The sequence below is a fragment of the Pipistrellus kuhlii genome, unplaced genomic scaffold (assembly GCF_014108245.1).
Source record: "Pipistrellus kuhlii isolate mPipKuh1 unplaced genomic scaffold, mPipKuh1.p scaffold_m20_p_6, whole genome shotgun sequence".
Taxonomy (NCBI): domain Eukaryota; kingdom Metazoa; phylum Chordata; class Mammalia; order Chiroptera; family Vespertilionidae; genus Pipistrellus; species Pipistrellus kuhlii.
The window spans coordinates 73,584,304-73,612,021 of record NW_023425562.1 but is presented as its reverse complement, the minus strand read 5'-3'; the positions used below and the strand labels follow the sequence as shown (position 1 = coordinate 73,612,021).

The 27,718-nt window shown below is 47.8% G+C and overlaps 1 protein-coding gene and 1 long non-coding RNA gene across 3 annotated transcripts in view; both read left to right on the top strand.

Annotated features, from left to right (window-relative positions):
* ACSS1 (acyl-CoA synthetase short chain family member 1) overlaps positions 1-19,694 on the top strand; it is a 54,122-nt gene extending 34,428 nt beyond the window's left edge. Inside the window, exons 4-14 of one of the 2 annotated variants that reach the window (XM_036418470.2) lie at positions 2,290-2,465; positions 2,845-2,997; positions 8,010-8,157; positions 8,643-8,780; positions 10,536-10,628; positions 11,736-11,848; positions 12,608-12,734; positions 13,348-13,475; positions 13,574-13,637; positions 16,821-16,936; positions 18,042-19,694. In XM_036418470.2, the coding sequence (XP_036274363.1) occupies positions 2,290-2,465; positions 2,845-2,997; positions 8,010-8,157; positions 8,643-8,780; positions 10,536-10,628; positions 11,736-11,848; positions 12,608-12,734; positions 13,348-13,475; positions 13,574-13,637; positions 16,821-16,936; positions 18,042-18,221 (1,436 nt within the window). In that variant the 3' untranslated portion in view covers positions 18,222-19,694. The remainder of the gene's footprint in view (positions 1-2,289; positions 2,466-2,844; positions 2,998-8,009; positions 8,158-8,642; positions 8,781-10,535; positions 10,629-11,735; positions 11,849-12,607; positions 12,735-13,347; positions 13,476-13,573; positions 13,638-16,820; positions 16,937-18,041) is intronic. The other variant, XM_036418471.2, reaches the window with a different exon arrangement.
* A 2,478-nt stretch (positions 19,695-22,172) lies between these two features.
* LOC118707720 lies at positions 22,173-22,560 on the top strand. Its single transcript, XR_004984371.2, has 2 exons — positions 22,173-22,235; positions 22,471-22,560. It is a non-coding gene; the product is annotated as an uncharacterized LOC118707720 (long non-coding RNA).
* Positions 22,561-27,718: the final 5,158 nt, after the last annotated feature.

Genomic DNA, 27,718 nt, shown 5'->3' with positions numbered 1-27,718 from the left:
ACCGGGGAGTGTAAAGTTGCAGCTCCCTAGTGAAGCTGCCCAGGTGACCATGCTTCTGGTGTCTGGCCTCCGCGTTGCTTTCTTTCTATTTTTAACTTTAGCCAGCTGATTATGACAATAACACCCTGACACCTTGATTTTGACCTTGGGATTCTTAGGACAGAACCCTGTGCAGCTCACCTGGACTGTAGAACTGTGAGCTAAAAAATTAGTGCTTGTGCCACTAAGTTTATAGTAATTGGACATGGGAACTATAGAAAACTAATACAGATGCTGATACCTGCTCATAACACAAAAAGGTAAAATGAATCCTCTCAAAGTGTCAGGCTGATCCTGCCTGAGCCCCTGTGCTGTGCACTCACCCAGGACCTGTTGCCCAGCTATGGGGAACCTCAAGGCGATATGTGCTCCCCACACACCTCCTAGGGACCAAACCTGTGCACACAGACTCCTGCCCTGCACCCAAGTAGAGGCTTTGGACAAATGAGCTCCAGGACTGGGGCATGGGCCATGGGAGGCTGGGGAGGAGCTAAAACCCACATCACAGGATTGTAGCATGTTGGATGGGACAGGCCCATGTTTTCTCTTGGGGTGGTGGTGGTGTGGGGGAGAGCGCTTATTTGAGAAGGATCCGTCTGAACCTTCTGGGTCTTCTCTCTTCTTTTCCTGAAGGGAGCTCACCTGGACCAGTCCCAGCTTTGGGGGACATGGGCTTGGAGAGTCCCTGACAGGTTCTACCCAACAGAATTTGTTTACACAAGGTGACTGATTGTGAAGTTCCAAAGAAGAGCAATGAGTCAGGATCTCTGATCCCTGTATAGAACCTGCTGAGTCATCCAGCTGCAAAGGCCTGTGTAGAGATTTCTCAGGCAGCCCTCAAGGCTATGTCATGTCTAGGGCTCTAGGGAGGAAGGAAGAATGTGGGTATATTGCTTGAAATTGCTTTTCAGACTGAAAAGCCGAGGGAGATTGGTGCCTTAGTTAGGGCTCCCCCTGGAAACAGACCCTGAGGTGTGAGTTCAAGTTCATTTGGGAAGGGGTCCTGTAAGGTGCTATAGGGCAGTGGGAGGGAGGCTTGGAAGAGGAATCAAATAAGAGCAACTTTCACAGTGCGTGCCCAGTGCTCAGTCCCACAGGGAAATCTTGTAATTTGATGCAACCACGTGTGTTAGGATAACCCCCCTACCCAGGGATGAGGGAGCAGGGCATTTATACTCCGTTTTTTTTTGTGTTTTTTTTTTAAATATATATTTTATTGATTTTGTACAGAGAGGAAGGAAGAGAGATAGAGAGTTAGAAACATGGATGAGAGAGAGTCATCGATCAGCTGCCTCTTGCACACCCCCTACTGGGGATATGCCTGCAACCAACGTACATGCCCTTGACCGGAATCGAACCCGGGACCCTTCAGTCCCCAAGCCAACGCTCTATCCATTGAGCCAAACCAGTCTCGGCTATACTCCGGTTTTTGAGAGTCACTTGTTGAGGGCTGCTGGAGTCGGGGTTCTGCTTGTGGCTCTGTTGGTGCAGAGTGACTACAGGGGCCCCACTAGCCAGTCCTACACTGGATGGTTGTTCCAGGTTCTTCCTTAGGGAAGTAAAACCCCACTGTAACCCGATTCCTCCGGGTCATCCAAGTTAAGGGCGCAGTGCAAGGTTCATTTGTGGTCCTGAGGCCTGGTTGTGTTTGTACATGATTCCCTGCTCTACCTCCCCTTCCCCCACCCCAGGTTAACCATGGAAGCTCTGCTCAGTCCGGCATTGCCACCGACCTGGCTGAGCCTGGCTGGGTCATTGAAGAGCAGTTGTAAGCCTGGAGGGCCCTCCCTGAAGGTGAGGGTAAGGGCCAGCAGCTCCTGGCATTCACCTGGGGTGTGATCTCTGTTCTTTGGCACTTTAGCCCTAGTTAGTGCACAGGGCATATTGGGGCTCGCTCTCTGGCTGCCCAGCTTTCTTGGTCTCTGCCTCATGGTGGCTGTGGCTGGGGGTGATGTGACGGCCTCTCACCTAGGAAAGCTGCCGGGCAGGTGGAAGGCTGGGAGAGTTCAGCTTCCAAGTTACTTGTCTCTACTGACTTCCTGCTCTTCCTCAGAGCTGGGGAAAGGCCTGGAGCTTCTATAGTCTGCACAAAGGTTGCAAAGCAGGCACACCCTTTTCTGTGTTGCTGACTCATGTACTCAACATTGGACTTTATCTCCCTCCTGTGCCCGGAATGTGTGTCTGCCGGTCTGGGCTGTGAGGGTCAAAGTGGAGAAGAAGCTGATGAGAAATGTCTGTTGTCTCTGTCAGCAAAGTGCAAGGTGGTTATCACCATCAACCAAGGACTGAGGGGAGGACGTGTGGTGGAGCTGAAGAAGATAGTGGATGAAGCCGTGAAGCAATGCCCAACGGTCCAGCACGTCCTGGTGGCTCACAGGACGGACAACAAGGTCCCCATGGGGAAGCTGGATGTCCACCTTGAGGAGGTGGGTCCGCCGCCTCCCTTTGTACAGTTTGATGAGGAGAGGTTATTGTTGGGTTATCTGGGTCTGAGCCTTGTCAGATTGCAGTGTTGAATCTGGGTCCCCCTGAGATGTTCCGGGTGGTATTGGATGGGATCACATGTGGTTGGGAAGATGGGACTCAGACACCACCAGCAGTGAAAACAGCTGATGTAACAGAAATGATTGGATAAATCCTTTTACTTTGCGTCTTCTCTGTATCTGGAATGGAACTAGGTCAGAGAAGATGAGCTCGGATTCGGTCCGAGGAGTCTCACAGCAGCAGGGAGAGGTCTTCTCAGGGGCGCTGAGTGGAGGGGAGACTAACTGCCCTGGGTGGGGCTGTTTTTGTCTCCCCCTTCAGGCTATGGCCCAGGAGGAACCTGTGTGTACCCCAGAGAGCATGGGCAGTGAGGACATGCTCTTCCTGCTGTACACCTCCGGGAGCACTGGGAAGCCCAAGGGGCTCGTGCACACCCAGGCGGGCTACCTGCTATTTGCCGCCATGACACACAAGGTACGGCCTTGGTGGTGGGCACAGCGTGGGCAGTGCTCGCCTCCCTGGTGGGGTAGGGCAGGGGCCTGTGGGGCTGGGTGTAAGGCTGGAGTGCCTCCTGTTCTAAAGCAGTGCCCGTGGGCGTGAGGGGCTCCTGTGTCCCCCGCAGTGAGTGTGCTCATGAGCAGGGCTGCTACCAGTCGTGGCACTGGTCCAGTGGAGTGGGTTGAAAGGGGGGCCGTGGTCTTGTTTTTGCTGAAACAGTCCAGGCCCCAAACCTGGACTCACTGCTGGTGTTTAGCCCTTTGCACCTGTGCCCGTGTTGCCTATTGGCTCAAAGGCTTGCAGGAATCGGGCCCTTGCCAGCTCTGGCATACTCGCTGGTGGGGCCACATTCTGATGCTCAGGCCCAAGACACTGTGGCCTTCCTGGGCCCCTTCCTCTATTAAATAAATGTCCAAATACATAATATATACTATTATATTTTAAAACTTCTTTTAAACTTAAAAGATCATATTTTTCTCCTGATTTTAAGAGAAAGTAGAAGATTTTCATGGGCCCCTAAAATTACCGTGCCCATTGGGACCATATTTCAAAAGTAAAAAATTTACTTTGATAAAGCAACTTACATTTAGTATGTGGAAATTATAATATTATAGTGAGCCATCTTTAGGAGTCATAAAGCAAACCCTAGGACATGTTTTGTTATTCCAATAAGTCTGTTTAGAAAGCAGTACTCATTGAAATGTTGGCGGAGGACTGCAGTTTCACATGGCATCCCTGGTTGCCTTGGGAGGTGGCTGACATTTCCAGGTGGGATTGGGTTTCGACATACCATCTGTGGACCAGACTCTCTCTGTTGCAGAACCCAAACTCAGCTCCAACAGGTGCCAGCAGCAAAGGGGGGCGTCTGGCCAAGTGACTAGAAAGCCCAGGCCCTTCCAGTCAGGGCTTGGAGACTGTCCTGGGTCGTGGTATCTTCCCTGACTCAGCCCTCTTCTAAGTCCATAGGTTCCCAAGCAGGCTATCAGTTTGGCTTCCCCAGGGGCCAGAGGGAGTCTCCACAATCCCAGTCACTGTGGTCAGGGCGGGGGTGGGGGCGGGGGTGAAATATGCTGATTGGCCAGGCTGGGTCATGGAGGAGGCAAACTTTCTGGAACGAGAGTGGATGAGGAGCAGGTGCTGGACAGCGTGCACACAGCCTTCACATGGCATTGTCCACGGGTGGCCACTCACACCACCCGTAAGGATATGAAAGTGAGGCAGAAAGACAGATGTGGTACAGAGCCAGGCTGAGCATTCAGTGTGTTACGCTTAATACACCGTACTTATTAAAACAGCGGCCTCTGGCTGCTGCTGGGTGACCTTGAGAATGTCACAGAACCTAAGTACTTAATGTTCTTGTCTGAAAAACCCCACCCTTTCTCAGTTCTTGGTAGGGAAGTTATATAATGTAAGTAAAAATACTTTGGAAAATATGAACACAGAGACAACATACCAAGAAAGTCATAGAATGAATCAAATTGTTTCCACCAATTTATAAAAAAAAAAAAATTAGAGGCCCAGCTTGCAAAATCATGTGAGACCCAGACCTGCTGCGCTGCTGCAGGACTCCAGACCCACTGCCGTGAGACCCATCAATGCACGTCCTGGTGACCGGTTGTTTGGTTGTTACGGTGTTACAGTGTTATGGCCACTGGCCTTTATAATATAGATTAATATTAGGGAAGCTCAGGTGAGAGTTTCATCTTTTTATTTTTATTTTTTGCATTTTTAAGGTGTTTTGCATTTCCAGGAAACTACATGAACAAGAGAAGGGTGGGGACATAGGGACAAGCACCATCTTTTGAATTTTTTTTTCAATACAATGAGATTTTGGGGGGAAGTATTAGTAATAGAACCTTTCATTCGTCTATACATAAGTGTGTGTGTATGTGTACGTGTGTACATGTGTCTTACGTATGTGGACACCTGTGTTTGCGTGCACATGCAGAGGATATTAAGGCAGTTTGTTTCTTCAGGGAAAAGGACAGTTGACTCTGAAGGGGTGATGGGACTGTGAACTGATTTGGGGAGTATAAAGTCTTAGAAGCTGATGACGCTTGAGGAATTTCTTGGCCTTTCATACTTTAATTTTTTTGCAATGTTTAAGGTTTTAAAAAAATTGTGGCATAACTTTCCCTGGCTGGGTAGCTCAGTTGGTTATACTGTCATCCTGATATGCCAAGGTTCTATTATATTCAACAGTTACTATTGTTCCTCAGATTTTTTTTTTTAGTTTCCTTGGTTTTTAGATTCACTTGTTGATAGTTACGTATTTGTTGTTCATAATTTTTATCTTTATTTACTTTCTCTTCTGAAAGAACCCCCTTCAGCAATTCATATAATTCTGGTTTGGTGGTGATGAACTCCTTTAGCTTTTTTTTATTAGTGAAGCTCTTTATCTGACCTTTGAATCTGAGTGATAGCTTTGCTGGATAGATTATCTTTGGCTGTAGGTTCTTGCTATTCATCACCTTGAATATTTCTTGCCATTCCCGTCTGGCCTGCATGGTTTCTGTTGAGAAATCAGCTGACAATCGTATAGGTGCTCCTTTATAGGTAACTACCTTCTTTGCTCTTGCTTCTTTTAATATTCTCTCTTTGTCTTTTGCTCTTGGAATCTTAATTATGATTTGTCTTGGTGTGGTCCTCTTTGGATTCCTTTTGTTTGGAGTTCTGTGCGCTTCCTGGACTTGTAAGTCTAATTCTTTCACCAGGTGGGGGAAGTTTTCTGTCACTATTTCTTTCAGTATGTTTTCGATATCTTGCTCTCTCTCATCTTCTGGGACCCCCATAATTCTGATGTTGGTTCGCTTGAAGTTGTCCCAGAGGTTTCTTACATTATCTTCAACTTTCTGGATTCTTTGGCCTTCTTGCGTCTGCGGAGGAGTGTCTTCTGGCTCTTTATGTTCCAAATCTTTGACTTGATTCTTGCGATCTTCCATTCTGTTTTTAGGACTCCATAAAATATTTTTTATTTCAGACAATGTATTCTTTATTTCTTGTTGATCCCTTATTATTTCTAGTTGATCCCTTTTCATATCCTCATAGGTCTTGTTTATTTTATCGGCCTTTTCTAGGAGATTCTTGAACAACCTTATAAGTGTGGTTTTGAACTCTATATCCAGTCGCTTTTTGTCCTCCATTTCTTTCGTTTGTGATCTATTTGGTTTAGGCATTTTCACAGGCAGCTTTCCTGATGGGGTGGGGTTTCAGGGTGGAGCCTACAGCCTTGGCTTCTGTCAGTCCCGCCCTATGCGACTCCTGAGACTCAGGGTCCTTCAGTACTTGTTGCGAGCGCCTCTGAGAGAAAGGTGCCCTCGATTTTCGCCTGCTGCCAAACTATCTATGCTCTCCCCCAATGAGTCTGGTATTGGGGTTCAGTTCAGTTGGTAGTGGGATTGGAGGTGGCGTTCAGAGCAGTCTGGAGCCCCTGTCTCCTTCCCGTCAGGGCAATCCCGCGGCACAGCCGACCGGCCCTTCTCTGCGCGCAGTGTGCGCGCCTCCGGGACCTCCTTTCGCCGCTTCCCCAGAGTCCCGCCTTACAGCCCGGCTCCCTATGGATGAGCCTGGGTCCCCAGGGTCTGGCCTAGAATTGGGGTTCAGAGCAGTTGGAGCTGGGCCCAGCACAGTCGGATCTTTTCTCTCCTTCCCGCTTGGGACCGCCAGCCAGGCACTCGGCCTCCCTCCTCTCCGGCTTCATCCTCTCCGCGTGCCGCGTGTCTCCGTACCTTGGGCTTTTACAGCTCCTCCGCGCTTCCTTCTGGTTTTCTCCTTGCTTCTTGTTGTAGAATTTCCAGTCAGTCGACTTTCCTGTAGTTCTGGGTAATATCCATTTTATATTTTAGTTGTATTTTGTTGAAATTGTTGTGTGCGGCTGCAGCTAGTTGCCTACCCGAGCAGCCATCTTGGATTCTCCAGGACTAGTCTTCTGATATGCCAAGGTTGTGGGTTCGATCCCAAGGTTATAGGTTCAATTTCTAGTCAAGGCATATATAAGAATCTTATCTAATAAAAGCGTAATATGCAAATTGACTGTCACTCCAACACACAAGAAGGCTGTCCCCATGTGGACACAAGATGTCCAGCAATGGAGGGCAGTTGGGAGGGACCAGGCCTGCAAGGGAGGGCAGTGAGGAGTGACCGGGCCTGTAGGGGAGGGCAGTTGGGGGTGGTCAGGCCTGCAGGGGAGGGCAGTTAGGGGCAATAGGCTTGCAGGGAAGTACTTAGGCATCAATTAAGCTGGCAGGGGAGTGGTTAGGGGGTGATCAAGTTGACAGGTAGAAGCGATTAGGGGCAATCAGCAAGGCAGGCAGGCAGGCAAGCAGTTGGGAACCAGAACTCTTAGATTGTGAGAGGGATTCGCTTTATGACCCCATCCTTTGAGGGGTCCCCTATTGGAGAGGGTGCAGGCTGGCCTGAGGGACACCCCCCCCCCCCGTGCATGAATTTCGTGCACTGGGCCTCTAGTCTATCAGTAAATGCAGAAATAAGTGAAACAACAAGTCAATGTTTCTCTCCCCCCCCACCTCTAAAATAAACGAATTATAAAAAAAAACACATGTACACGTATTAAAAAATAATTTTTTAAATTGTGGTATAACAATGCAGAAAAACGTCCTTATACATATCACTCGGTAAAGTGTTCCCTGTGAGTACACACAAGCATGGGGCACCTTCAGCCGCTGGAAGGCCCTGCCATGCGCCTCCCGTGCAGTCCCCCAGCAAGGCCAGCTCTAGTGTGACCTCTGCATGCAGGTTGGCTTGGTCAAGCTGGGGCTTACACGGTGTGCACGCCGAGGGCTGGCCTCTTTCCCTGTCCTCTGCCAGAGTCGGCGTGTTGTTGCTTGTACTGCACCAGTGACTCTGTCTTCTCACGCACCCCTCTGCTCTCTGCGGCCGATGGAGTGGCCACACTGTAGTCCCAGAACAGTCTTAGTGACGCGTGGGGCGTGGGTCCCGGGCTCTGACAGCCTCTCCTGTTTCTGCAGCACGTGTTTGACTACCGGCCGGGAGACATCTTCGGCTGCGTGGCCGACATTGGCTGGATCACTGGGCACAGCTACGTGTTATACGGGCCCCTGTGCAATGGAGGGACCAGTGTCCTTTTTGAGAGCACTCCAGTTTACCCTGACCCTGGTGAGGCCTGGGAACCCAAATGGGGTCCCTGGGAGGGAGCACCGTGGGAGACACAAGCATCGGTGGCCTGTCCGCAGCATTCCAGGGGGAGCACCAGCCGCCACTGTAGAGACCATTTAAATGCAACTGAACACGAGTTCTATATTAACGCTGCCTGGCTGTTGTTTTTTTTTAATTCACAGAAACATGTTTTTAACTGATTCCTCACTATAGTGTAGGGGTACCCTATGCGGGGTGGAGCTGTCCAGAGACAGGTGGAGGCTTTTTGCAAATGGGCCAGCCTGCGGATGGGGAAGTGCCGGGGGGGTTGACTGCCACAGGGAACCCCTTCCCAGAGGTCTCCCTTTCCATCCCGGTGATGGGGTTTGTTGATTGCAGGCTTGCATGTATCCAGCACCCAGTATTGTTGACTGATCTCCGAATTGGGTGAAAATAGATACTGTCTGGTGGGCTCTCAGATGGACTGAACGGGGGCTCTTTTGTAGGTCGGTACTGGGAGGTGGTGGAGAGGTTGGGGATCAATCAGTTCTACGGGGCCCCGACGGCTATCCGGCTGTTGATAAAACACGGCGACTCCTGGGTGAAGAAGTACGACCGCTCGTCCCTGCGGACTCTGGGGTCAGGTGAGCACTCCTCTGTCGCGGGGGAGGGTGTGGGTGTTGTCTGTCAGAGCCACTGCAGGCTTCTAGATCACATGTGTCAAACACAAGGCCCGCGGGCCAAATCCGTCCCTCCAGGCCTTGCAATGTGGCCCGCACCGCGCTGTCATCACTGCACTCCGCTGCGTTTCCATCACAATGACAGTTTATGACTGTTCAGTAAACCATTCGGCCCGCGATTTAGGCTGGATTTTAGATTTTGGCCCCTTCTCTGATTGAGTTCAACACCCCTATTCTAGATGGTTCTAATCACAGAAGCCACGTGTCTGTGTCCGAGGTGAAGTCAATGTCAGACCCCGCCCAGTAGGACGCAGAGGCCTGTCAGCCCCTCCCCAGAGCCCACAGCTGTTAACAGCCTGGGCACAGTACTCCACACACTTTCTGTGCCCTTCCTTATTATGGGCTTTATTATTATTATTATTATTATTATTATTATTATTATTACTATCATCACTGAACCTTTGAGATCTGTTTCAGTGCTGAAATATGTTTTAAACAGTATATTTTTATTGATGTTTAGAGAGAGAGAGAAAGGGAGAGAGAGATAGAAACATCCATGAGAGAGAAACATGGGTTGGCTGCCTCATGCACACCCACTACCAGGAATGGAGCCCGCAACCTGGGAATGTGCCCTGACCGGGAATTGAACCAGTGACCTCTTGGTGTATGGGTCGATGCTCAATCATTGAGCTACCCCAGCCAGGCGGGCTTCATCCTTACTATGAATCCTTACCAACTCTGTAAAGTAAGGGCTGAGCTCTTTGTTCAGTGGCTGCATGGGACTACCCCGTGGAAGCCAGCTGCTGTTCCCTAAGCATTCCCATGATGCTAGGCGCCGGTTGTTCCCAAGCCCTGTAATAAATGTCATTCCGTGCTGGGCACTGCTCTCATTCTAGATATTTCCATGCGAGTGTTGCAGAGTACAGGTTACTTCTGTTTTTAGTTTTAGCTGAGGTTGCCAAGGCACATGAAAGCTTTTGGGAAAAGATATGGGGTTGATTCAGAGGGCAGCTCGGAGGCTTTGCCCGTTCTCTCAGCTTTTCCCTGATGCCCCTACATGTGCTACCAGGTGTGGTCAGGAAGGAAAATAAGGTGGGAGGCCCCCCATGCTCCTTGGTGAGGAAAAAGGAGACTTATGTAAAACTTATGTAAAAAATAAAGAGAAGTACCCAAATTGCTCCCCAGAATTGCTGCACCAAACTACACCCTTACCATGCATGGAGTATTCCTGTCCCTACATTCTTATAATTATTTTTTATTTTTGACCCTCCAGTGGTAAAAACACCTCATTTAACTTAAAAAAATATATATTTTATTGGTTTTTCTTACAGAGAGGAAGGGAGAGAGACAGAGAGGTAGAAACGTCGATGAGAGAGAAACATCGACCAGCTGCCTCCTGCACACACACACACACACACCCCACCGGAGATGTGCTCGCAACCAACATACATGCCCTTGACTGGAATCGAACCTGGGACCTTTCAGTCCGCAGACCGACGCTCTATTGCTGAGCCAAACCGGTTTCGGCAACACCTTATTTAACTTTTATTCCTTTGATAAATCGGCCATCATGTGACCGATCCCGGTGCTTTTCTAAACCTTCTTTCTATGCTCTTGAGGAAAATTTCAGAGCTGTTTCCCCCTGAGCAATCTATTCCTTTTGGGTTCGGGTTTACTGGGGCCTGTTAATGTCCTTTTTTCTTGTGTGTGTGATTCCAGTGGGAGAACCAATCAACCAAGAGGCCTGGGAATGGCTCCACAAAGTGGTGGGGGACAGCAAATGCACTCTGGTGGACACCTGGTGGCAGACAGGTGAGAGCGTCTCCCAGGAGGGCGTCAGGGCCCCTGGGAACCCGTGCAGGGCTCGCCCGGGGGCCTTTCCTGCAGCCGCTGTGCTTTCCTGTTACTGCGCTGTGAGAGCATGGGGCTGAGCACCGAGGGCGGGGGCTCAGGCGTGAGGCGTGAGAATGTGGGATCAACACCACGAACGCCTCTGCCCTCCACATGGTGGTTGCTGAAAGCCTGGTGGCCGAAGCTCAGAGGTGGAACCTGGCTTTGCAGCTGTAAGACTTGGGATGTGTGATGACTTCTCTGAGACTCAGTTTCCTCATCTGTAAAATGGGGTGCTCCCTCCAGGCTCTGAGTGAGGAGGATACCGTTCACTCCTGTTGCCCAGGCCTGACATGCTGTAGGCGCTCAGCTGAACGTGCGCGCTCCTCGGGAGGGCCCCTTTCTGCATGCGAGCGATGAGCCTAGCCCTGCTGCCTACGGGACTCCACGTCTAAACCTAAACGTTAGTGGGAAAAGGCGTTTTCTGTGGCACTTGGTTTAGATTTGCCCCCTCGTCTCTGGAGTGTCTGACTTATCAGGATGTTTGGGGCAGCGGAGGGCTCGTCTTTCCGGAAGCCAGAAAACTGGGGCGCTCCGAGTGGCTTAGTTATCATCCATTCGTGAGGGCACAGGACAGAGATTACCGCTGAGTCCCGTGAGGTATTGCCATGCAGGCCAATAGAGGGAAGAGCGATAATGCAACACCGAATCGTGGGCTTCTGGCTTTGTTGTTTGGGGCACTGGTCCAGAAGCGATTCTTCATCTTCCTGTGCCAGTAGGTGGGCTCCACCCCTTCCACTGACACGGGGGTGGGACCAGCGGGGCCGGGGAGGAGAGGCAGCACCCATGGGCTGTGGAGCCACCGTACCTGGGCCGGAGCCCCCTGCCGGGGCCCACTCCCAGGATCCAAGTCTAGTTTCGTCTCGGAGAAAAGTCCTTGGGGCAGAGGGGGCTGTTTCCTTGCCCCAAATCGGCAGTCCCACCCACTCTGTCCCAGCCAGTCTGTCCCAGATTCTTGAGGGCTTGGCCTGGAAAAATGTGGTGCTAACCTCTTGGCCCATCCGCATTTCTTCTCTGTCATCCCCATAGAAACGGGCGGCATCTGCATCGCACCTCGGCCCTCGGAAGAAGGGGCAGAAATCCTCCCCGCCATGGCCATGAGGCCCTTCTATGGCATTATCCCGGCTCTCATGGATGAGAAGGTGGGTAGGGGCCTCCCCTCCTCCACGCACACTCCACTGCGTTCCCCGGTGTTTCTGCCTGCCTTCCTGGCCTCCTTTGCTCACTCGCCCACGTGACACATGCCCAGGGCCCATCAGGGGGTGTCCTCAGCAGCGTGCACTGCAGGCTCCTCGTGGACCCCGCGGGTGCAGTCACCACGTGGGCCGAGCCCAGGTCCCCGCAGAGCCCTCTCCGGGGGTTTCCTCGCGGAGCAAGAGGCTCCGGACAGTTCCTTTGGGGCACATTTACTGTCTTTCTTTTTTCTCTCTCTCCTTTTTCTAAATTGCTTTATTGATTAAGGTATTACACATGTGTCCTTGTCTCCCCATCACCCCCCATCCTCCCCACTCATGCCCTCACCCCCCTGTGGTCTGTGTCCATTGGTTAGGCTTATACGCATGACACTTGCTATCTTTCTGTCTCAAGTCAAGCTGCTAGGTCACAGTGGTCGACAAACTCATTAGTCAACAGAGCCAAATATCAATAGTACAATTGAAATTTCTTTTGAGAGCCAAATTTTTAAAACTTAAATTATGTAGGTAGGTACGTTGTTATTAACTTAATTAGGTGCATGTGGTATTTTGTGGAAGAGCCACACTCAAGGGGCCAAAGAGCTGCACGTGGCTCTCAAGCCGAGGTTTGCCAACCACTGAGCTAGGAGAATGATACTGATTGTCGGTTCTTTGCTTCTCAACCAGAGTCTGTCCTTATTTTCAAATGCCTGTCTCCCTGGTCTGCAGGGGAACCTTTTGAAGGGCAACAATGTTTCCGGCGCTCTGTGCATCGCACAGGCCTGGCCGGGCATGGCCAGGACCATCTACGGAGACCACCAGAGGTTCCTGGAGGCCTACTTCAAGGTTTACCCAGGTGAGCGGTGCCTTTCCGCCCGCTGCCGGAGCCCTGTCCGCGGAACATGTTTCCAAGGGGACGGTGCGTGTGAGCGTCCCTAGTGCAGGCTCAGAGCATGGGCTCTGAGGCCTGAATTTAAGTCCTGCTCCCTTCCCCGCTGCCCCCCTGACTTTATGTCTGAAATGGGAGAGACTCACCTCGGGAACATCCCGGGGTGCAGGGGGAGAGCGTGCAGACCCCTGAGCCTATGGCCCATGGTGCGGACTCGGCAGGCTGTCAGGGAAACTGTCAGGACGGCTGGATGCTTTCTGCTGGCTGCTTTCCCCACGGGTGGCTTTGTGCCATTGGTTGGACGTTTGCGTGTATAGTATAGCTGTTGGAACCCATGGCCTTTAGTCTCGAGTCTGTAAACGAGACTCACTTTTGGGGAAAGGGGAGGGCCAGCAGGCAGGAGGCTGGCAGAGCGCGGGGCTTCAGAGCTTCCTTCCGTAGAGCACGGCTGGGACACGGCCCCCTTGTGCCCACGAAGGAAGGACACAACTGGTTAGGCTTATATGCATGACACTTGCTGTCTTTGGTTAGGAGGTCCTGGTTGGGAGGTGCTGGCTCTGAATTCCCTACTGGGTTGCAGGCTACTACTTCACCGGAGACGGAGCCTGCCGAACCGAGGGAGGCCATTACCAGATCACGGGGCGGATGGACGACGTCATCAACATCAGCGGCCACCGGCTGGGCACGGCGGAGATCGAGGATGCCATCGTGAGCACAGGCCCCGTTCGCCCGGCTGGGAGCTGTAATTGGAGATGTCGGGTGTTCACCCTCCCACATACGTTGCCTTTTGCTTCTGTTCTGTGCAGGCGAGCCACCCCGAAGTGCCGGAGACCGCCGTCATTGGCTACCCGCATGACATCAAAGGAGAAGGTGAGGCCCGGGAGGAACTCTGGTCTCGCTCCCATCACAGCCCCTCTGTGAAGAGGACAGCCTCTGGAGGATGGTGGCAGGGCGTTGATGGGTGAAGCTGTTGGTTTTCTTCTCTTTCAAGTGCAGATTTGGGGTGAGGAGGCTGAGCAGTATGCCTGTTAGACTGAGGCCAGGTTTCTGAGACTCTCTGGCCCTGCTGTCCTTTATTTATTATTTTAAAAAATATATATTTTATTGAGTTTTTACAGAGAGGAAGGGAGAGGGATGGATAGATAGAAACATTGACGAGAGAGAAACATCCATCAGCTGCCTCCTGCACACCCCCTAGTGGGGATGTGCCTGCAACCAAGGTACATGCCCTTGACCAGAATCGAACCCACAACTCTTCAGTGTACAGCCTGATGCTCTATTCACTGAGCCAAACGGGCTAGGGCCAGAATTGTCTTCTTTACCGCAGACATGCTTTTCCCCAAAGTCTGCTGGTTTCTAAGCAGGTGGGAAGGTGCAGGGTCACCTGAGTGTTGTGATGCCAGGGGCACAGTGACCTGGATGTCCACTGACCCCATGCTGCACTGCTGGGCGGGCTGGCCTCAGCTGCCTGCCAAGTGGTCTGGCCTGGGCGCTCCTCGCCCTGCCGTCAGAGAGAGTCTGTGTCGCGTGTCCCGGAGGTCACCTCCTCCCTTCCGTGTGTGCCACTGCTCCGTTATTTGCTGGGCACTTGCTCTGAACCGGCCCTTTGTAAACATTAATATTTGTTTCAGTTGCCATGAGAAGGCTGTGCCCATGAGGCGGCCTTCTCTTTGTTAACAGGGGATTGGGCTGAGGGGAGCTCTCGGGAACCAGAGGGCGTGGAGATGAAAACAGGTCTTCCTGTGTGACTGTCAAGGCCTCAGGCACTTCACGCTCCCATAAGCAGCTCTCAGCACTGCTCCCTGGCGCCCTCAGCAACTGATATTGCCAAGTCTTTTCATGTCTGCCAGGCTAGTGGGGGAGAATTGTATTATACATAAGGAGTATGGTGATATGAATTTCCCCTATTTCTTACAAAATCGAGCATCTGTCCATTTGTAGTACATAACCCATCAGCTGCTCTTGCGAAAGATTTTTTGCATTTATTGGTGCCCACGCTCTCTGTCTGTGCTTCTTCTCACCCCCGTGCCGTGCCTCTGCCAGCGGCCTGGCTCACTGGTCCCTGAGGTCAGCCGTGCACGCCTCCTCCGGGCTGGCAGCCGACTCCTCCTCCCACGTCCAGGCTTTCCTGACCCATCTCTGCCCGGAATTCTCCAATCCAGGCTCAGTTTATTGCCATCTCATTACAGATACAAGAGACTGGCAGGGAAGGGTGCCGATTAGAGACACCTGGCAGCATGTCCAGTGTGATCCCACCAGGGTCTAAAAGATGGCGCCATACACCCAGGGGTTAGCTTTAAAATCTGTGTCTGGGGACAGCAGCCAGAGCCCCTGAGAACTCTCATGGGTTCTGTCACCATTTAATCCTGACGCAGCCACGAGGCAGGTACGGTTAGCTCACAGGTCCCAGGTAGAAACCTGTGCCATAGCGTGGCTAACTGACTTCCTTAGGAAGCAAGTGGCAGAGCCGGAATAGGGAGCAAGAACAGTCTCTCCTAATCATAATTCTGCTCTGCCTTTCAGGGGTGGAGTGAAGGGAGAGAGCCAGGAGGGGAGGTATAGTTTTATTTTACAAACTTCTGTGTTTTAATTTTGGCAATCAGTGTGTGTTGCTTTGGTAGTTTCAAATTTTTAATTAAATCCAAAATAAACATCTCTCAGTGGGCCTACGCAGACAGCTCAGGTGTTAGCTTTGTGCCTTTCCTCTGAGCTCCAGTGGTTTGGGCTTAGAACGTTCGGAATTTCAAATACCAAGAGGAGAGAAAAGTGCAGCTGTTCCCCTCAAAGATCTCACAGCCTTAGTGAGGTGGGCATGGGGGACCAACAGCTGTTCACACATAGCAAGTGCCACAGCCGCATTCACGGACAGAGTCAGGAACCGCTTCCCAGAGTCCAAGGCAGCTGAACTGGGTCTTGAGGGATGAACAGGAGTTTGCCAGGTGGAAATGGGAGGAGGCTTTCAGGGAAAGGCTGTAAGTGTCTACCGATTGTAGCTTATTCAGGAAAGTCATTCACTGATGCATTTGACAAACATTTGTTGAGCACCTACTATATCCCAGGCACAGTTGTAGATGCTGAGACACAGCAGAAAGCAAGAGATAGAAGTTTCTGTCATGCTGTAGTGGTTAGAGATTAGAGGGGGGAGAAAGACTTAAACAATAAATAGGATCAATGAGGAAACTATTGAGGTACATAGTATATTAGGCGATATGTGCCATAAGGAGAATTTGTTAGGATAGGGTGGAATTGGTATAGGAATAAAATACAAATAAACGAGGAGTGCTTGCCATGTATGAGAGAGGAGGACATTGCTGGTCAGTGAGACAAAGGACAGACTGTCCAAGATGGTGCTGGGACAAGTGACTAATCAAATGGACAAAATATTGAATTAGATCCTGATGTCATACCAAATACAAGATTATCTCAGATAAATTAAAAAGGAATGCTTTATTTGCAGTAGCCATGGGAGCTCCAGTAAAGCTTTTCTGGAGTGTGGTAGGATATTGGCAAAGTGTCTGTGCTCTAGTATGGGATGGCCATTGCTGCCCAGCAGACTCTGCCATGACAGATCTGTCCATCATGGGGCTCATGTAACCAAATAACTGCATTTTTAACATATTCTTTATTTAGCTATCCACTGTGGCTAGTGCTTGCCATGTTGCACACATAACCACAAAGATGGTGTCATGTGCAGTACTACCTCACGGGAGCTGAGAGCAAACTTCCTATGAGCCCATGTCATAGGCTATTTCACAGGTGCAAGGACAGTGAGAGAGGATAAGTCCTGTGTTCAAGGTCACACACACAGCCAGTCAACACCAGAGCCATGGTGCCAAGCTCTCGCCCACCCATGCCCACCCAACGTGGGACATTCAGAGGAACTGACAGAATCACTTCTTTTTTGAATGAAGATGATAATGCATCTTTAGGGATGCAACTAAAGAAACCAGCTGCAACAAGATCATCAACATAGGATTTGAAATCCTTTGAATTTATGGTGATTTGTGTACAGCACTCTGGCTAACACATCCTAAAATCTTGCTCTCCTTCCAGGTGCATTTGCCTTCATTGTGTTGAAAGATAAAGCAGACTCGGATGCTGTGATGAAAGAGCTCAGGTCCTCAGTGGCCACCAAGATTGCCAAGTACGCTGTGCCCGATGAGATTCTGGTAAGTGGACTTACGGCCCTCAGGTTGAACTGCACTGTTCATCTACACCTTCTTCTCTTCACACAACGAACATCACAACAACACTGACGCCAGCTGATTGGCTCCCTGGGTGGTAGGTGAGGGTGGCGGATGGTTGTATTGTCAGAGAGAGGGGGAGAGGGGCAGGGAGATGTAGCGGCATCAGTTTGCACAGCTTGCCTGTTCAGGGGGTAGTGCCGAGCAAGATTAGATGCTCTCTTACTTTGGCATTTGGGGGCTGGTTACAAGGGGAAGAAAATTAGGGAGAAATGGAGAAACAGGTGGAGAGCACCAGAGTTTTTCAGCCCCTGGGTGTGGTTCCCGAACACTTTTCCCAGTGCCGGCAAAGGAGATGCCGCAGAGCCTACCTGGGGGAGCCTGTGGTGGAGCGGTTTAGTGGAAGAACTGGGCCACCCTCTCAGCCCTTTAGTGTTTCACTCTTTCATTACATTCCACCCCATCGTGTTCCTTCGCATGGAAGCGGCCCTCTGAAGCACCACTTGGTATGGCACAAGGTCAAGCTGTTAACCTGGGGACCAGAGTTCCAGTGAGACCTGAACTCTCCTCGCAGGAACTGAACTCTTTCTTAAAAAAATAGGTCATTAACAACGAGCCCAAATACATCCCCTAAGATACTGCCATTGACCGTGAGTGGGTCGCGGCTTTTGGAAAGTGTGAAATGCTAAACTCCTACACACTAGCAAGACAACATTTTTTCTCTTAAGTAGCTCTCACCTTATACATAAGACAAAACCAACCCAGACCCAGGCCAGTGGTTAGAGACAAGCTGCTGTGGTGCGGGTTTGCTCCTGTTGCTGCCCAGGGGTCCTCGCTAATGTAGCTTATGGGAGAAACAGGTGTCAGCAGTGTGCAGGTACAGGGGAACCAGGGTCTGCTGGAGGCTTGGGCAGGACCCACAGTTGAGTGTGCCCTTTGGGGTGATACAGCTTCAGGTCCAGATTGTAGACTGTGGGCCTCATTGATCCCCTGGGAAGAGCCCTTCTTTCCTCAATGCGGTCGGACGCTGGCACCACGTGAAGATGCTGGCACCACGTGAGATTCTAACATTGCACCCCTTCCTTGCCAGGTAGTGAAACGTCTTCCAAAAACTCGGTCTGGAAAAGTCATGCGGAGGCTCCTGAGGAAGGTCATCACAGACAAGACTCAGAACCTGGGGGACACCACCACCCTGGAGGACCCCAACATCATCACGGAATTAATAAGTGCCTACAAGGAGCACAAAGACAAGAAGGCCGCTGGCCGGTGATGCCCAAGCCCCTAACTTGTCCTTCTAGGGCAGAGCCCTCCGTTGGCTTGTTTTTAGATGTCCCAGAGTAGTGTCCTCCCAGCGCATACGTAACCCACACCGCCCCTCATGTAGAGTCCGTGCCAAAACCCCTTCCCCTTTGTGTTGGAGAACCCATGCGAGGATTCTGTAAAATTGGTTAAGGTCCGTTCTACTTGTCCTGAATTTGGTTTCCTTGAATGAAAAGTCCCTGTTGACTCTGTGTCTGTGCCCGCGCCAGACTGCACAGGAAGGTGAAAAACTTGGTGAAGCGTGCCTGCTCAGATGACTGAGAAGTAGAAGCAGGCAGGGTTTTTTTTCCAGATGTTTCTAGATATAAAAGATGGATGTGTTATTTTTTATACTTTTATATTTTGGAAGAATAACATGCAAACATGTGGAATGTATGGGTTTGCTTGTACATGCTCTTTGTAACACCTAGAGTTATGAAAATCTTGTCTGCCTTCTCTCATGGGGAAACATGGAGAGAGTCGGGGGTGCACTTGTGATGATGGTTTGGCATAGTTGGAAATGTGAATCGGAAGTGTTGGCACCCCAGTCTAAACACAGCTCTCTTGAGAATGCTCGAGTCTGCAGCATGCCTTTTTCTGGTATACATTTCTACTTCTCTTGGTTTGTGTACAGTGAAACTCAACTTGTAAAGTGGTGGCATGGATGTGCTCACCTTTTAGTCCTAAAGCTGCTCCAGTCACACGTTCTTGTTTCTCCACACTGTAATCTGGGAAGATTCTCCCCTCCCCACCTTGGATACCTCTTGGTAGGAGATCAGCATGCTCCCAATTTGTGGGTGGTTCAGGGAAGCCAGCGAAAACTCAGGTACCTGAGAGCATGGACTCGGCTAGAACTCTGCCTGTCTTCATTCTGTCTTTGGGGCACAAGAACCACAGAGGCCCAGGAATGAGGGCTGGAGCCCTGAATCAAGTTTCTCCCTTTCAATGTGCCTTAAGTCCCCTAAGGTTAGCATGATGATGTAATCATCAAGTCAGAAAGTGTTTGTTTATTAGCCAAGCATGCCAGGGACGATGGTGTTGAGCACAGGGGAAGGTAGCCTGGAGGACAGGACAGGTCATCCTTGTCTTTACCTCACAGTCCACAGTACCTTGCACCTGTGTCGGTGTTCAAGGAGTGTCTGGGGTATTGGATACTTACTGTGGGCGGTAGCCGTGCTGGCCTCTGGGGTGATTAGGCAAGTACACCTGTAGCACCAACGGAGTGGCCATTGGCTGTAGCACACAGATATACCGAGTAACGGTCTGTTGTCACAGTGCTTAGCCACAGAGGACCATACACCTGGACCTGTCACATGTGTGGTGCACTAAGAAGACCATAGTTATGGTGCTATTTATGAGATGGCTTAGATGGAAGCTTGCACAGTGACCAGGGCCTCAGAGTGATCTGCAGGGCAGCTCTAATAAAGCTTTATTTTGTTCATTCTCTTCTGTTTGTGGTGTGTTCTTGATCAAATAATGTTGCTGAATATAATCCCAAGAACAAAACTAGAAGGGGCCTATTCACTCAAAAGAACACACACACACACACACACACACACACACACACACACAATCTATTGTCTGTTAGTGAGGAACTATACAATAACAGGTCACCCACCTTAGACTTAAGTTTACCTGTCTTTAGATGATTGTGCTGTCCAATACACTTGCCACATGTGGCTAGTTCAATGTAAATATAAACAACAGAATAGAATAGAAAACAGAACAGAATAGGATATTTAGTTCCTCCATGGCAGTAGCCACATGTGGTCAGTAGCTGCCAGATTGGACATGTGGATGAACATTCCAGTCATCACGCAGTGTCTGGTAGTGAGTGGTGATCTAGAACATAGATGAGAATTAGGACACAAAAAGACCGCTAGGCAACTGAGTCAACAGCACAGACTGCACACAGGAGAAGCCCAGGCTTGCCGGTGAGACTTCCCGTATAGCCCAGGATGTCTTTACATTAGATGTGGGTGGATGAGGTTTTCCGTGTAAAAAAATCAATAAAATATATTAAAAAAATAACTCTCTTGCCCGGCAGGTGTGGCTCAGTGGTTGAGCACTTACCTATAAACCAGGAGGTCATGGTTTGATTCCCCGTTAGGGCACATGCCCGGATTGTGGGCTCCATCCCTAGTGGGGGGCATGCAGGAGGCAGCCCATCAATGATTCTCATCACTGATCTTTCTCTCTCTTTCCTTCTCCCTTCCTCTTTGAAATTAATAAAAATATATTTTAACAAAAGAATAATTCTCTTTTAAAGTGGCTAAAAAACCCCCACAAATGTCATGTCAAAGGGAAAATTCAACTTTCAACATGATTAATTCCCAAGGGGAAATATGTTCCTATTAAATAGAAAAAAATAAATCATGGCTAAAGTTCATGGTTTGCACAACAATTATCTAAAAGTAAATCACAAGGTGATTCAGGCACACACTTGTACCAAGTTCACACACAGCAGCTGAATTTGTGGGGAAGAAAATAGGATTCTCGGCCTAGCCTGGGAAAAGGATCAGATTGGATAGGGACACAGAACCCTGGAAGACCTAGGAAATGGATTGGTTAGGGAAGGACCCTATGCAAGCCTGTAAAAGATTGAGAAACTGATTGGTTAGTTTGAAGAAATGCCTAGTCCTTCCCAAACTTAACAAAGCTCTCTCTCACCGGGTAACACGAGTTTGCTGAGTTTGTTCATGTACTCTCTCTCCATAGCAACCATGGGGGCCTAGCAGCCACACAGATTAGAAGTGTGGACTCCAAGCATGAACCTGGGCACTGCACCAGCCAAAGCACCTCTGGAAACAGACTAAGATAGCCAGATGGGGACAGAGACTAATCTGGACTAAGTCTAGACACTGGCCCTATGTCTGGGTCATTAAGGAAAGGCTGGATTTTTCCCACAGTGGGACAGAGCTGAGCCCAGGATAGTCCTTTGTATTTGCTATGAATCTGCTCTGGTGGGAGATTGAGCCTAAGGGGTCGGGAAAGAGGAAATTATAACGTGCACAGCTTCAATATGCCTTACCACAACGCCCTAATTTCCCACGTGTGGGTCCCTGGAAATGCTTTTTTTATGATCCTATGAAAAGACTCCCTTTCTACCGGCAACAGAATCACCGTAAGCTGTGCTAGTCCTTGCAGAGCTGACTTTGACCACTACCCTCAAGACACCCAATATTGTGAATGAGGAAAGAAGTGCTTACATTACTGAGTGCTATATGCAAGGAGGTTTTGAGCATTATCTATCCTTACACCTTCCAGGGCAGTGTGGATGAAAAAGGGGCAACATACTACATCTGCATGGTGGGCCTGACGAACTCAGAGACCTAGCCCTGACTGGGTAGCTCAGTTGGTTAGAGCATCATCCTGATACACAGCAAAGTTGGGAGTTCTATCCCGGATCAGGGCACAAACAAGAATCAACTAATGAATGCATAAATAAGTGAAACAAATCAACATTTCTCTCCCTCTCATTCTCTACCCCTTCCTCTCTCTCTCTAAAAGCAATAATTAAAAAAAAAATTAAAAATAACAACTCAGAGACCTAATGTAACCATACAGGATGGTCTAAAATTAAAACTTTCTAATTGAAAGCCAGTCATGGCTGATAGCCATGTCCTAGACTGGTATCTTTCCAGACAAAGGTCAGTCTTTAACTGAGCCTGTCTAGTGTTATTGTTGCTTTGCATCTACAATAACATATCTTTCGAATGTCAGGATAATTTCCTCTTTCCAGACCCCTTAGGCTCAATCTCCCACCAGAGCAGAAGAACTCAGAGCCTCTCATTGCTATTGTTACTGTGCTAATGTTAGCTGTTAACTATCCTATACCCACCTATGTAAGAGAAGTATGTGTCTATTTCTTTTATTTTTTATCCAATCCCAGAGATTTCTCCACTTTGCTTTCTTCTATCTCCCTAAAGTACTGCCAATGGATTTCATGTAACCCCTTATGCCTTATCCTTTGTAATATAATAAGGTGCACAAGCTGAAACTGGTTTGGCTCAGTGGATGGAGCATCAGTCTGCGGACTGAAGGGTCCCAGGTTCGATTCCCGTTAAGGGCATGTACATTGGTTGCGGGCACATCCCCGGTAGGGGGTGTGAAGGAGGCAGCTGATTGATGTTTCTAGCTCTCTATCCCTCTTCCTTCCTCTCTGTAAGAAAATTGATAAAATATATATTAAAAAAAAAAAAAACTTAAAAAAAAATAAGGTGCACAACAGCCATTCTCTGGAGTATTTTCTCAATCTGTTGAGATTTTGCTTCCTGGCAATTGTCCTCAGTTTGGCTCAAATAAACTCATGTAAATTCTCTACAGGTTTAAACATTTCTTACATTGACATTTACTTGGCATAGTGCAACAGCTGGAATCCTGTTGGACCAGCTTGAAGACTTCGACTTATGCTAGTTATCAGCAGGGCCCTCTTAGGCCCACTGGCTTCTTGCTTTGCATCAGGTGAACTTGGATGAGTTTTTCTAAAAATTCTAGGCTTCCCTGTTTTGAGCTAAGAGGCCTGACTTTATTTGAGCTGTTTAAAAAGATTTCTTCAGGTGGAGCTAAAGGGTAAGGGTTGAGAGAAGCTAAGCTAAAGATAAGAGTTGAAAACTCAGGTTGGAGTTAGGGTGGGTGGCTCATTTCAATTTTGGCTTTTCAATTGGAATTACTGAGAGTTTGAATAAAACCTTTTGCTGGATAAATGAGAGACTGAACTCTTTCAGCTCTGAAAATAATGGGCACTTCTTCCCTTCAGCTTGAATCTTGGGTGGTCTTAGGTGCCTAAGAATCTCTGTGGAGGTATCAGAGGGCATCCCTTATGATGTGCAGGAGCCCTATAGAAAATTTTAACTCAATTATTCAATAAAATAATGATTCATCTGGAAATATGAACAAAAATGCTGGTTAGCTAGTGCTCTAAGTCCTCCAGCTGTATTCGACAGCCGGAAGAGAAACCGAGACATAGAAGAGGGGTTGGTGCAACTTGGGAGGTTACAGCCTCTTGGATCTCAACTCATAAGCAGCACACTTCAACCTACCACACAGTATCCCTAGAAATGTGTCCAGATTGTGCAAACTGAAATTAACATGGGAAATTGTGCCTCCAAGGCTGAAAAATTCCAGCCCCAGCCCCTATTAATACTTCCACAGATATACAATAAATAGGAAGCCTTTACCTGTAAGTACTCACAGAAATGGGACTTTTTAACTAGAAGTGATAGCAACTTAAGATGGCCAAATGGAACTCTTTTGGTGCCTAAATTTTCTTTTTGCATACAAAATTAGAAAAAGCTGGCCCTAAAGTGAAAATGAGTAAATGGGAAGCATATCTTGACTGGGAATTAAAAGAATCTAGGAGAAGCACAGATAAAATCTCTTCTCTACAAGAAGTTGATAACACATTTTAGTGATAGCCTCTGAACTAAGGAAGGCTTCTGAAGCTAATAAATGCCAACAACCCATTCTCCCCCCTACTGCAGCTCCTCCATCATATCCTTTGCATTCTGAGCTTTCTTGTTCGGTCTTGCCCTTACCTCACTCTTTCCCTTCTATCTTCTCTATATTTCCTCCACTGTACCTTCCTACTAACCTAAGGAAAAATGAGAATAGAAATGCTGACAAGGGTAATTCAGACATTCTATCAGCTCCTTTGAGGGAAAAGCCAGCCTTAGGCAGGGGGAACCAATGATTGTATATACTAATATTCCTTGGACTAGAACAGATTTAAGGAATCTACCTAAAGATTTCCGCGATTTTCTTTGGGATCCTGATGGGTTCACAAAATGATTTAATTTACCTGTTAGACCATGTGGTTCTGGCTATTCTGACCTATTCTAATTAATATACCTACTGGTTTCTGGGAGCAAAGCAACAGAATTACCAAATAAGTTTTTTTGGGAAACTCCTGTTGAGGAATCTATTCACCTTCAGAAGGGTTACAGAAAACTAAAATGGGATTTAGAAAGAGAAAAAAGACAGAAGCAAGCATACTGATATGGGAATTTTGGACTGGAAACATGTGTTTTCCTGGGCAGGATGGTTTCTCGGGTTCTTGTCGAAGAATGAAACCAAAGACAAAAGGTGGTGCTATAGCAAAGTTGGAAAGTTATTGAAGAATAAGTACAGATTCCCACATGGGGAAGGGGGAAAAGTCCCACAGCACAGACTCCCATGTGGGGAGGGGTAAAGAATCCCACTGAGTCCCTCCATCCCCTTTATAAAAGGCTACAGTTTTTGTGCCTCAATATCCCCTCTGATTGGCCACTATTCCCCTTTGATTTGGTCACTACAGCAACTCCTGAGCTCAAAGGTCAAACCTCACATAGGACATGTGAGACCCTCCTTTTTTTTTTTTGGTAAATATAGACCTTTTGCTACTTCCAGTTCCCTTGTATTATTGGAAATGTAACTGCTGCCTCTCCCTCCCACCTCCCTTGTCTTATGGAAATGTACCCCTTTGCAGCTTTGTAGCTTGTACTTTTTCCATGGACTCCCTTAATTAAAAAAAATTCCCTAAACCTGCCTATTTCACATCTAAAAATTCCTATTTCAATATGGTTGCTCTGAGGACTTTGAGGTGGCATTTTCCCTCTTGTTTACAATAGTTTAAAATAAATTGAAATCACCACTAAGGGAAATTACTAAGGCCCTAGTAGATACTTAGGATACTTTATCTGTTCTGAACCATACCCAGTTATGGTTCAGAACAGATAAAGTAGCCTTCTCCCCCAGAGTTAAGCTTCTGTGAAATTAGTAGGGATATGTGATCAACCAATGAGTGTTCTAAAATCAGAACCAGTCTCCTTCCAACTAAGAAATGTTAAGGGCAACATATTTTTACCGGTCAAACTGGCCTTAATTCACCTGATAAGGAGAGATTTCCTTGAAAACCCATGACACTTGCATATCCTTTTCCAAGAAGGGTGAAATGCATTTAGAACTAAGTAAATTAGATACTGAACCAATTGGGAAAATAATGATTTTAAAAGAACTTCTACAAGGGAAAACTAATCTTGAGATTGACTGAATGAATATTTGTTACAGGATATTCCAGTCACTGATATTCTTTATGCTCAAGTTGGAATTGAGCCCAGTATACAAGATCATTTTTTAAAAGGGTCTTCTAATTCCAAGGATAAGCCCCTGTATGTCTTCTATTCGTCCAGTAAGGAAAATAGATTTTCCTTACTGGAAGAATGGAGATTTGAACAGAAGCTCAGAGCTAGAAATAAGATTGTTATCCCTAGACATCCTGTGGTTCCAAATCCATGTGCCTTATTATCAGCCGTTTCTGTGGACTGCCATAATTTTCAGTGACAGATTTTTATAGCTCCTTCTTCTTCTTCTTCTTCTTCTTCTTCTTCTTCTTCTTCTTCTTCTTCTTCTTCTTCTTCTTCTTCTTCTTCTTCTTCTTCTTCTTCTTCTTCTTCTCCTCCTCCTCCTCCTCCTCCTCCTCCTCCTCCTTCTTCTTCTTCTTCTTCTTCTTCTTCTTTCTCCTCCTCCTCCTCCTCCTCCTCCTCCTCCTCCTCCTCCTCCTCTTCCTCCTCCTCCTCCTCCTCCTTCTTTGCATTTCAGTAGAAAAATATAGTCAATATCACCTATATTCACCTGGGAAGATTGCTAATTTACTTGGACAATAATGCCCCAGGGATATACAGATTGCCCCAGCTATTTCTCCCAAATATTAAAGGCTGATTTAAATAATGTCAAATTTCCTAGAGATTCTACTCTAATCTAACATGTGGATGATTTACTTTTATGCTCTAGGACAGAAATTGGCAAACTCATTAGTCAACAGAGCTAAATATCAACAGTACAACAATTAAAATTTCTTTTGAGAGCCAAAATTTTTAAATTTTAACTTCTTCTAACGTCACTTCTTCAAAATAGACTTACCTAGGCTGTGGTATTTTGTGGAAGAGCCACACTCAAGGGGCCAAAGAGCCGCATGTGGCTCGAGAGCCGCAGTTTGCTGACCAAGGCTCTAGGACATTACTGGACTACCCAAAGGACACAATCTGCCTATTACAACAGCTAGCTGTAAAAAGACATATAGTCTCAAAGGATAAGCTTCAATTTTGCTTACTTCAAATAAAATACCTTGGCCTTCTCATACCTAAAGATGGGCTACTGATTAACCCTGAGAGACTCAGAGGAATCCTATCTTTTCCTCTTACAAAAACAGTCCTGGGTTTGCCTGGATCTTGTCTCAATTGGGTTCCAAATTTTTTATTAATGACCCAGCCTCTATATGTCCTATTAAAGTCAAATGGACCTGATCCAATTCAGTACCATAGAACCTAGAAGGGAAATAAGCTATAAAATCTCTAAAGAATTATCTAAAGTTCCTGCTCTGGGACACCTAATTATAAACTTTCTAAATTTTTTATGAATAAAAGTAAAGGAAATGCTTTGGAAATTTTAACTCAGAAACATGGAGATCATTATAGACCTACTAGAGGCCTGGTGCATGAAATTTGTGCATGGGGGTGGTGTCCCTCAGCCCAGCCTACATTCCTCTCACAATCTGGGACTGCTGGCTCCTAACCACTCGCCTGCATGCCTGCCTGATAGCCACCTAACCACTCCCCTGCCAGTCTGATTGATGTCTAATGGCTCCCCTGCCAGTGTGATCATCCCCAACTGCCTTCCCCAGCAGGGCTGAGGGGATTAGGAAACTCCAGCTGGATGAGGCGGGGCTGAGGGGACTGGATGCCACCATCTTCTAACTGTGGGTGCCACCATCTTGTGAGGGCATGATGTTCAATTAGCATATTCCTTCTTTTTTAGATAGGATATTAGTCAGCAACTAGATTCAGTAGCAAAAGGCTCCCTCCTTATATGAGGGCCATCTCTGCTATAGCCATGTTGTATAAACAAATAGAAGAGATAGTTATGGGCTTTCCTTTGGTTATGTTCCTCCTTCTGTTGAATTCTCATAACATTAAACACTACTGTCAACTGACTGGCTCTTGCTTTCTGCACATAATCTTACTTTGACTCGATGTAATCATCTTAACCCTGCAATTTTGTTACCCTTTTTACAGGATGAAGACACCCACAATTGTGTTTTGCTTATTGACCACCTAAGAATGATTTATAAGAAACTCCTATTGATAATGCTGATTTAATTTGGCTTATAGATGAATCTTATCTGAAAGATGAACAGGGATATTACCGAACTGGATATGCAATAACTTTTGTGGTGTGCATAATTGAAAGTTCTTATCTACCTGAAATAAGGCCTGCCCAGCAAGCTGAACTAATTGCTCTAATTCAATGGCCAAAGATCAAGTAGCCAATATTTACACTGATAGTTACTACTCGTTTGGTGTAGCTCATGACTTTGGAATGTTATTAAGCAGTGAGGCTTTTTAACTTCCTTAGGGAAGCCCTTAAAAATGGAAAATAGGTTGCAGAATTATTAGATGTCATACAGAAGTGAAAATAATTGGCAGTTATAAA